Here is a 12,089-nt window from a genome sequence, read left to right on the forward strand (position 1 = left end):
ACGATTGGTAGGTCAGTAAAATTACTATCCCACTTTTACAAATTGGGGAGCCAGGAACACATACAACATGCATTATGGGGCAGAAGAAAATGTGAAACAGTTGTGACAGGTAGCTATTGCATAGTTGTTCGGTGTGATACTTGGAAAAATAAAATTACTAGACTATATTTCACTGATGGAAGCCTCAGCTGCGCACTACTAGAATTGCAGGAACATATTCCACTGCACTGTTGACAAAGTATTCAGTATCAAAATGATGGCTGTCCATCACATCTTACACATCCAACAGTGCTGTCCAGAAAAGAAAGTATCCAAACAAATGGATTTATCAAGCAGAGCTCTTTGACTGAATGATTTCTACTTAAGTACATTGTCTACTGCCATCCCCCAATAACCCAAGAAAATATGTGAGAAAGTATTCTTAAAGTATGTGACATAATCATAATGGAATGTTATGATAAAATGATTTCAAAATTGTATCAAATCAGATAACTTCACTTTGAGCAGCTAATAAAATAAACAAAAAAGTAGCTCACTATTCTTAATTTACACAGTAAAACTCTTTCTGAGCTGAGAAATATCACTTAAGTTGTAAAAAGACTAGAAACTAGTTTCTACATTTAATCACACTTAAAGGTAATCACATTATACATGTCTGGAATTGGCTGAAATCACCTGTCACTCAGTGAATACGAGGTGTGATCTAGAAGTAATTACAATTTCTGTTTTTCTTAACGAATCTTTCCTTATTCATCAACATCAAATTTGTCCCCTTCGAAGTAATCCGACTCTTTTTCCAATCTTGAAAGCACTTTTGGAACTTACTTTTCATTACAGTGTTGAGCTTCTTCAGTGCTTCTGTTTGTATCCCATCAATGGTGACAAAACTATGTCCTTTTATGGTCCTCTTTAGCCTTGGGAATAGAAATAAGTCAAAACAGGGATATGCCTGGCAAATATGGTGGTTGAGGCAACATAACAGTTTTGATTTCTGCCAGAAAATCGTGACCAAGCATTGAGGTGTGAGCAGGAACATTATCATGATGCAATTTCCACAAGTGGTTTTACCATAATTCTGCTCGTTTTCTTCACTCAAACGATGTGTATCTCCCAGGTAGAATTCCTTATTGCTCATATGACCATAAGGCAGGAACTTGTGATGCACTACCCCACTGTAACCAAAGGAACAGTCAGAAGAACTTTCAAGAGATCAAATTTGTCAATTTTTTTTTTTTTTTCCCTTCGGTCTTGGGTCTTCAGGCAGTTTTCATTGGCATGACTAGGCCTTGGTTTTGATGTCATCTCACTATACCCATGTTTCGTTACCTGTTATAACTTTCTTTAGAAGTTCTGGATCATTGTTGACTTTATTCAAATATTCCTGAGCAATATCTATGTGACATCATTTTGGTCGAAATTTAACAATTTTGGAACAAACACTGCTGCTACACGTTTCATGCCCAAAATGTCTGAAAAATTTGCGCAGCATGAGAGAAAGGATACGCCCACATTGTCGGCAACCTTTCTGATGCTGATTCAGTGACTTTCCAGAACAACTCTCACTACTTCTTCCATACAGTAATCAATAATTGATGTGCTAGGGTGTTCAGAGCAGTCATCAAATTCACTGTCTTCTCGATCCTCTTTGAAACATTTACACCACTCAAACTCTTTTCTTACTCAGTGGATTCTCCAAAAGTCACAGACAATTTTTAGAACACACTGCTGGATTTAATGCAAATTCTTTGATCCATCTTTTTTGAAAGCAAAAATATGCCGAGCACTTGAAGACACATAAAGCTTTTCGAATGTCAATAATGAACTAAATATCCAGAACAGCCAAAATGCAAACATACATCAGGAAAGTGTGAACCAAAAACATAAAAAACTGAAAATCTAATGTATAAGCCCCATGAAATTAAAAAAGTGCCATTACTTTTTAATCACATCTTGTATTGAAAAATGACACTGATCTTTCTTTTTTTAGAATATGTCATTCAAGCAATTTTCATTAGCATGACCAGTTAGGGCTTTTACAGCCAAATAATGTTTATTTGACCCGTTCCTTGTCAAATAAAACTTACCATGGTTTTTGCAGATGCACGAGTTAGGTTGGACACCCTGCAAATGGCATTTATCCACTATCCTGAGAGTTATGCAAAGAATTTTGTGTTGCTACACTCTGATTAAAATTATTTTGTAACTGAAGTTTCAGTGAGTTGAGTGGAAGGTGCCAGCCACCATCCAATTGTAGTTTTTGCTTGAGTGCCATATGCTCACTGTGTTGCCTGTTTTGCAATCAGTGCCCTGTGAGGCATAGCTGGCTGCATGCCAGCAACACTGCACCTCTCCACTGCAAACTGTCAGTCACAAAGTTTAATTGGAGTAAATGAACACAACTAATCTCATATATCAACTAACTCTTACAGCAGCACTGAACATTCTATTCCCAAATACACTTGAAACATTACAGTACAAACTTCTTCCTTCCCTTTTCTTCTCTTTTACTACCGCATTTAGCTTTTACCATACAGCTGGCTATCCACCACATTAGTATTTTTTATATATGATCTCTTCTCAATCCTCATGAACAGCTTTTTTCCTTTTCTTTATAATTTGCTTTCACTTTTTAGTCTGTCTCTTCCAGTCTCCTTTTCCAATAAATTCCTAGATATGCAGTGTGTGTGTGTGTGTGTGTGTGTGTGTGTGTGTGTGTGTGTGTGTGTGTGTGTGTGTAAGAGATATCAGTTCTTAGCCTCATTACAGCAAATAGTGTGTCTGTTGTTAATACACAAACTAGCCACACAGTTCACATCTCCTTATACTTAATAATGTTACAATCTTCATAAATCACACAATCAAATGAAGTGTGAGACTATAAGAGAAATTAAATAGAAAGACATACATAAGCATTGTGCGCAGCTTGATAAAATCACAATGGTCTGGATTCTCCACTTCCACCACCCCCCAAGGATAGAGACGGCCTCGCACCTTTCGTCCTCTCACCTCCAGAAGTGTATTTGCACCACATACAGCAAAAGGAACTGCTTCTTTCAACTGCCGGACCTGACAGAAAATAATATATATTAGTTATCATTATAAAATATTTATCAATGTTAGCACTGATCGAGGACAAGTATTCAAATTAAAAAAATTCTAACTGTCAAAAGATGAGTTCTGTAGGTAAGCATACACACATGTGACATTTTCATAAACATAATTTAATAACTCTGGCACTGTTTTGCAAATTGCAGCTAGTGAATGAAAAAAAAGAAAAAATCAAAATTTACAGCAACATCAAAAACAGTGAATAAGTATTACACATGCTTGGCAAGGGCAATAGACTATCTAAGAAGTGGCCCAAGACTTGTATTAACAGTAAGCTTTTCCTGAGAAAGAAATGTGTAAAATCCTGGAAGATTGTGGTCAATCCATGTGGTGAGTCTCTGAAGTTAATCTATTAACTCAACTCAATTAGGATGTTCATCAAGAGAAAGTCTGGACCAACTGCACTTTTGAAAAGACACATGTGGTTGCAGTAACCCATACCTGTACTTATGACCATTAACAATACTCCTCCAGTTACTAATTGCTATATGGTATCCACCACAATGTCTTTTCTTTACAAATTCATGTGTGACTAGAATCCTACAACAACCAGAACCAGAATTCATCAGTAAAAAGCACTATGCATTCTAGATGACATAATAAACAGGTGGTTTGTGTCTGCACCACCATCCCCCCCCCCCCCCCCCACACGCACACACACTGAACAGGCATGCCTCTGCACCATCATCTCACCCTCCCTCCCAACACATGGGTGGAGGGGGAGAGGGAGAGTGAGGGGGAAAGGGAGGGGGAGGGGGAGAGTGAGGGGAAGAGGGAGAGATGTCTGACATACAAACCAACTGATCTTGGCCTCAAACACTTAATTTGTCAGAAACTGTGACTGAAAAATTTGAACACAGATGTCTTCAATCATCAATGTATTCTGCCATGCATTTACAACCAGTTACTGTCCTTTATAGTGACGACTTTACACTAGTAGTCAGAAAACTGTGGCTCATAAACCACATACGCGTCTTTCTCCAGTTGAGAGTGATTGCTACAAAATATCAAATGCTAGAATGCACACTCAGTGATAAAGCTCTTAATGACTGCCAAATTACAGAATTTTTTTGTTGAAATGGAGAGTGAGTACACAAGAACAGAAATTAAGGCATTTCTTCTTGAGAAGGATGATCACTATTCAGAACTACTGAACCATCAGTGCATCCAAAAATTTTATTTCGTGGTAGATATAACGTCTTATTTAAATTAGCAGGGAAAAGGTGATAATTTGTTGATGTTAGATGAAGTTGTTACATTGAGAACTAATTATATCATTTTGGTCTTTATTCTGAAGAAAAATTTTGATTCACTTTCAAAGTCTGTTTACATACCATTACAAAAATATTCTAATACCAACATTTGCCATTCCAAAACAACACTTTTAAATATGACAATCTTTTCCCAACAGATTCCAGGAATTCAGAAATGGCAAAGTGACATCAGAAATTGCAAAAACTATTGCAATAACAAGTCAATGCATACAGTAATGGGATTTATAAATAATAATTGTTAAACAAAAAATATATATACATCAACCTCTTACTGCTACTAATACTACTACTGTAACATAATTAAATTATTCTCTCTCTAGCATTGACACTGCAACTCCGAAAAGCAACAGCTAGATTCAAAAAGCAGAGAACTGTGGAGCATGGAATTTGAATGCCTTCTTGTGATATAGAAATACTGAAGAGAAACAAATGTGAATTTAGTTCAGAGCACAAGTGGGCTGCTTTGAAAGACCTGGAGTAGTAGGAAATTCTGATTCTTCACACCTGGAATAGTATTCTTGATTCATATAATCAGTTGGGAAAAAAAGAAAATAAAGAACAACAACAACACCAAATGGTCCCTAGCCAATTCTTTATCGCTAAACATTGAAAAAACACACTACATGCAGTTTATAACTTTTCAGAGGTTTCCCACCTGTATATGTCTAAAATATGATGACAAATAGATAAAATAAGTTGACAAAGTTAAACGCTTGAGATTACAGCTCGATAATAAATTCAACAGGGAGGTGTGTACCACAGAAATGCTGAAGTGCCTAAAAAATCTATATTTGCAATCTGAATGTTGCCAGGCATTGGTGATACAAACGGATAGCATACAATGCTTACTTTCATTCTATAATGTCATATGGGGCTATTTTTTGGGGGTAATTAATCAAGCCAAGGTAAAGTTTTCTGGGCCCAAATATGTGTGATAAGAATTATTATTTGTGGTGTGAAATCAAGAATATTCTGCAGAGGCCTGCTTATGCAACTAAAATAACTAACTACTGCTTTCCAATATATTTATTCTTTAATGAAATTTTTATTAAAATATATCTCTTTTTCAAGTCAACAGCTCAGTTCATGGAATCAACACCAGAAATAAGAATAATTTACATCTACATCCATGAACTGCAAACCAATGTGAAATGAATAGCACATCACACTGTATCAGTTATTACAGTTTTTCCCCATCACATCAAAATATGGATTGTGAGAATAATGCCTGTATGTGCTGCAATTAATCTAATCTTGAGGTGCTGGCAGAAGTGAAGCTGTGAGAGCGAGTTATGAGTCTTTCTTGGGTCGATCAATCAGTAGAGCAATTACCCATGAAAGGTAAGGCTCAGTAATACACAACAAATCATGAGCCACCACTCACAGAAATATCCAGAGGTGCCTCACACAGAGAGCATCCCAGAGTTCCCCCGAGAGCTGCAACACCAAGAACAATCATTTCTTGGCTTTTACAAGATCAATGTATAGTATCTTTTTTCTAAATTAGGGCAAGGCTCTTTATCTCAATTTTTATAATACATTGTAAAATAAGCCACAATTTTTACATTTGCACATACACCAGCACCTTTAAACCATACAAAAAAAGACTGTCTCATTAGCCTTACACACCTCCCAAATCCTTATAACTGCAATGCATCGGACGAATCGCACGATGCCGTGTTATTATAGGAGGAGAAGGCATTTCTGTGGTATGTTTACAAGTCTGTTCAAAATATATCAATTACTACACAGAGCCAATTAGGTGCTCAACCTGTTCTTCGCAGGCTGTCTGTTTTTGTTGGAGGACTTTTGAACCTTACGTTTACAAAGAAGAATACTGCCTATCATGGTTGGGGTGGACAATAGCCACAATTGTGTGTTATGGTAGCGTTAAAAACAAGCTTGGCCTTGAATCTTTCAATGCCCATGACATTATTGCTTATCAAACATTTCAGATATCAGAAGTTTTTAATAGGGACATCGAAACATCATATCTCAGTTTAAGTATGCCTTTAGTTACAAGGACTTGGAATGTACTTAAGGCTATTGAGACCGAGTCTGTTTTTGTATGATTTAAAGACTCTGTTGTACAGAGTGCCAATTACTGAACTATACGGAATAAAACAGTCATAACTTCTGAATGGTTTGCGTTAGGAAGTTCAAATTACACAGTTGACTGTGCATGATGGGAATTAGTATGTGCTGTGCTGTTTGGTTTAGTGACAAAGCCCACTTTCATTTGGATGCATCGATCGATAAGCAAAATTGGAGCACTTGGGGAACTGAGAATTTGCATTTCACGATTGAGAGGTCTATTCACCCTCAACAGGTGACTGTGTGGTGTGCAATGTCCAGTCACAGAATAATCGGTGCGATATTCCTCGATAGTACGATGACTACCGAACGGTACGTGGAGGTTTTGGAAGATGTTTTCATCCCCATTACCCAAAGTGACCCTGATTTTGACAAGATGTGGTTCATTCAAGACAGAGCTCAACCTCATCAAAGCAGGGAAGGAGCACTTTGGGGACCACATTCTGGCTTTGGGGCACCCAGAGGCCACTGGCACGGCCCTCAATTGGCAGCCATATTCTCCAGATCTGAACACATGTGATTCCTTTTTGTGGGGCTATATTAAAGACAAGGTCTACTGCAATAACCTCAAAACCATTGCTGACCCATTCAGGACATCAACAGCACTGATGTTCCAAAACTTTAACGGGTCATGCACAATTGTGCTATTTGTCTGCACCACATCATCATCGATGATAGCAGGCATATCAAAAATGTCATAACCAAGAACCGAATATCTGTAGTAACATTTACATGTTGAATAAAGTGTGTGCACACCATAGTCTGTAACTAATTTACTTTTTTTCTTATAGTTCAGTAATTGTCATCCTTATGTGCAAATGAAAAAATTGTAGCTGATTTTACAATGTATTATAAGGAACTTTCAGTCGGTCAGCAATAGTGCGCGCAGTGCCTAGTAAAACCAGGGGCACCGCAGACACACAAGGGTTACTACATCCAGTATGGCTCAGAGTTGCGCAACAAATCATAAGCCAAGACTTGCAGAGATGATTTACTGCACAACGTTGAGCCGTCTGCATGCAGGGACCCCCATGCACCTGCCATGCCACTAGTTGTTGTAACATTAACAATAAGCTTGGTCTTGAATCTTTGAATGCCCATGACATTAGTGCTTATTGGACATTTTAGGCATCAGAAGATTTTTAATACGGACATTGGAACACTGTATTTCGGTTCAAGTATGCCTTTAGTTATAAGGACACGGAATGTATCTAAGACTAATGAGACTGAGTCTATTTTTGTATGGTTTAAAAGTGCTGGTCCAGCACACAGTTTTAATCTGGTAGGATGTTTCAAATACTGCATCAAACTGACTCCCTTGATTCATAGCTTTCTGTATGTCGTGTGAGAAAAGAGGAAGTGGGGTTTCACATAGTCAATGGTTACAAATCCATGCTGGATGGCACGGAGGATGTCATTCTCTAAAAGATATCTCATTATGTTTGAGCTCTAAATACATTCCAAGATTCTACAACAAATGAATGTCAGGGATACTGGACGGTACTTCTGTGGATCACTTCTGTAATCCTTCTTGTAGACAGGTGTGATCTACGCTTTCTTCCAACTACTGGACATCATTTTTTATTCAAGGGATCTACAACAGATTATAGTTAACAGATGATGATGATGACTGGTTTTTGAGGCACTCAAGTGCGCGGTTATCAGCACCCGTACAAATTTCCAATTTTTGCTCAGGCCAATCTCGCCACTTTCATGAATGATGATGAAATGATGAGGACAACGCAAACACCCAGTCCCCGAGGAGAAAATCGACAACCTGACTAGGAATCGAACCCAGGACCCCGCGATCCAGAGGCAGCAATGCTGCCCACTAGACCACGAGCTGTAGACTATAGTTAACAGAGGGGCTAACGCAGCCACAAACTGAGTATAGAATCTGATCAAGGCTCCACTGGACCATGGGACTTAGGTCAATTTTAACAATTTCAGCTGTTTCTCAACACCACTGGCACTAATATCCATTTCGCTCATCTTTTCAGTGGCATGAAAATTAAATTGGGACAATACCAATCGATACATTTGAAAACAAGAGTAAAGCATTTTGCTTCTGCTTTGTCATCCTCAATTTCAGTTTATGTCTCATCTATGAATGACTTGACTGACTTTGGTGCTACTAACAGCCTTTACTCAAACGTGTTTTATTCGGAATGTCTCTACCTATAGTACTATGTTTTGTTTTACATCTGTATTATGAATGGATTATTTGCGGGGTGTGAAGCAAAAATTATGTTCTCTGCATCATCGAGTGACAATAATGGTGGTTGATTCATGCCAGAAATGGCATTAATGACAGTAAAAATAAAAATCGGTGTGGATGCATCCTTTGATTGTAGACCATCCACACTGCAGATACTTTCATCAGGTCTAATAACAACTCAAAAATTAAACAGAGCATTTTTTGAGACAGTTACAAATGTCACAACATATTTTCCAGTTTACTTTAAATATTATTGTACCAGAATTGTTTAAGATATGAAGGTCTGATCCAAAATAATTAATGTAATTTCTGCTGAAAGCAATTTGTAAGGCTACTCACTCTGAGGCAATATTTTGTCAGTTTTTATCCACATTTATTTCATGTACTGCATGTGCCACTTGCACATTTTCATGTAGATATTCTGATCAAAAAATTATAAATTAGTTGAAACAGAGGGACTAATTACCAAAAATTATTACACTTAATATTATCCATTACAAAGAAGAAGCGGTTTTCTATAAGAACAGTGCTCAAGTGTGTGGGATCCATTCAAAATAAGACTATCTGCAGACAATGGAAGTATATAACAGGGGGCAGCATCATTGGTCACATATTTGATTGATCCATAAGAGACACTCACAGAAATGCAGAAGAACTACAGTTGGCAGGTTTCAAGTATTAGTATTAAGTGAGGAATCTAGGATTGTATGACAGCTACCTACGTATCACACTTGCAGTGATTGTGAAGAGAAGAATAATCTAATTACAGCATGCACAGAGGCATCTGAGAAGTCATTTTTCCCGCACTCCATACATGAATGGAATGGGAAGAAACTTCAAGAATAAATGGTACAATGGAAAAGTACCCTCTACCTCAAACTTCACAGAAGTTTGGAGAGTATGGATGCAGATGGAGCTGTAGAAGTAGTATGATATGTGGGAAACCGCAAAACAAGGAGATTGCTACAGTGAATTTGAAGCAGTTAATCATGGCTCAAGTTTCAGGATGGATGGTAATGGTTACTGCTCGAAACACAAAACAGCTCAATATCCTCACCCGGCAACGATCGTAGCGAGCAGTGATGGTGCAAGTTAAATGCAGAGGTAAGACTCTGTGTACTTGTTTCATCATCAGCACGACATCCCAGCCAGGGGCAAATATTGAGGGGGCAGCATAACGCAACCATAAAATGATCTATCATTTTCCTCCTTTACTGATATGATGACTTTAGGATAATAGGGTGCACATGGTAGTAAAGTGTGTACATACATTGATTACATGAATAAAAAAAAACTGCTTATGGCTTCAGTAATACCTGCTCTTTGTAATCTTCATCTTCATCACTATCACAATCAGGCAGTGGATAAATTTTGATGCCGTTGCTTTCAATTTCTTCCAGTACCTGCGAAAATGAAAGGTATTAGAACTGTACAATTTGCTACAAGATCATGCGAACAAAACTTTGATAAAATACTGAGGAAAGTTTATGAAGCTATTAATATACACAGATGTCACTGTGGTCATAGGATAGTGATAAACACATGTGCAAATGGTGGTAGTATGATGTACACAAGGTATAGAAGAGCAGTGCATCAGTGGAGTTGTCATTTGCACCCTGGTGATCCATGTGACATGGTTTCTGACATGACTACGGCTGCATGACTGGAATTAAGACTCTGAACATGGAATGGTAGATGGAGCTAGATGCATAGAACATTCCATTTAGGAAATCGTTAGGGAATTCCATGTTCTGAGATCCAGAGTGTCAAGAGTCTGCCGAGAATACCGAATTCCAGGCATTGCCTCTCACCACAGACAATGCAGTGGCCAACGGTCTTCACTTAATGACCGAGAGCAGCAGCATTTTCATAAAGTTGACAGTGCTAACAGAGAAGCAACAATGTGTGAAATAAGCAGAGAAATCAATGTGGGATGTATGACACATGCATGCATTAGGACAGTGCAGAAAAATTTGGTGTTATGGGATACCATAGCAGACAACCGACACTAGTGCCGACAGTGCCAACAGCACGACATCACCTGCAGCGCCTCTCCCGGGCTCATAAGAATATCGGTTGCACCTAGATGACTGGAAAACCAGGGTCTTGTCAGATGAGCCCCAATCTCAGTTGGTAAGAGCTGATGGTAGGGTTCAAGTGTGACGCAGATCTCATGAAGCCACGGACCCAAGTTGCCAACGAAGCACTGTGAAAGCTGGTGGAGGCTCCATAATGGTGTGGGCTGGTTACATGGAATACACTAGGTCCTCTGATCCAAATGAACCAATCATTGACTGGAAATGGTTACGTTCGGCTCTTTGGGGACAATCTGCAGCCATTCATGGACTTTATGTTCCCAAACAATGAAGTAATGTCACTGAGCCACAATTTTAGGGAATAGTTTGTCCACCCAGACTAGCCAACATGTAACCCATCTAACATTTATGGGACATAATCAAAAGGTCAGTTTGGAAATAAATCCTGCACCAGCAACACTTTCGTAATTACGGATGGCTACAGAGGCACTATGGCTCAATATTTCTGGAGGGGACTTCCAATGACTTGGTGAGTCCATGCCATGTTGAGCTGCTGCACTACAGAGGGAAAAAGGAGGTCTGACAATATTAGGAGGTATCCCATAACTTTTAATACCTCAGTGTAGATCATATAATGTAGGAAAAGATAGACTGCTACTTGCTGTAAAGAAGACACGTTAAGTTGCAGACAGGCACAATTAAAAGACATGTACATAAAGCTTGTGACCACAGCTTTCACCACTAAAATAGACACACAGACCATTCACACACATGTGCAGGCACAGAAGACACACACATGACCACCAGGAAAGCTTATGGCAGCAAAGGAAAGAGAGGATAAGAGCTGAAGAACAAAATTAATGTAGTTTTAGGGTGACAGCACTGTGACATGGGGATATAATTGAAGGGATGGTTTCCACCTGTGTAATTTAGAGAGATTGTGCTGAATACAAGAGAAGCGTGGAACCCAAACTGGCACAGCAAATGAATTTGTTGGTTGTGAGACGTTCAGTAGTATCTGAAATTGGTGTGAGGGAATCAATTCTTCAAAAATTTTCCTGTATTACTATGAACTTTCAATTTACTATTCTCTTCTTTTGTGATTATTTTCTTAACTTTTACATACAATCTTCACATTCCACATTGAATTTAATATTCCTCAACATATAAGTGTCTTTTCTTGTTTAACTATGCAAGTCTAAACATGACAGTTTGGTGCCATAAAAAGGACACTTGCCACAATACAATGGCAGAGCATTACAACGTGGCACCCACTGAGTGCCACTGCCCATCAATCAGTCTGTGCCTGTCTAATTACCGAAATCCAGAACACTTTGCCACTTGACATACACAACATCT

General features: G+C 38.4%; 1 protein-coding gene across 1 annotated transcript in view; it reads right to left on the bottom strand.

Annotated features, from left to right (window-relative positions):
- Positions 1-12,089, bottom strand: part of LOC124711398 (septin-1) — a 60,713-nt gene that overhangs the window by 18,183 nt on the left and 30,441 nt on the right. The window contains exons 6-7 of the mRNA XM_047241453.1: positions 10,011-10,097; positions 2,906-3,066 (exon numbers count right to left, since the gene is read on the bottom strand). Coding sequence (XP_047097409.1) covers positions 2,906-3,066; positions 10,011-10,097 — 248 coding nt within the window. The remainder of the gene's footprint in view (positions 1-2,905; positions 3,067-10,010; positions 10,098-12,089) is intronic.

The sequence above is a fragment of the Schistocerca piceifrons genome, chromosome 8 (assembly GCF_021461385.2).
Source record: "Schistocerca piceifrons isolate TAMUIC-IGC-003096 chromosome 8, iqSchPice1.1, whole genome shotgun sequence".
Lineage (NCBI taxonomy): Eukaryota > Metazoa > Arthropoda > Insecta > Orthoptera > Acrididae > Schistocerca > Schistocerca piceifrons.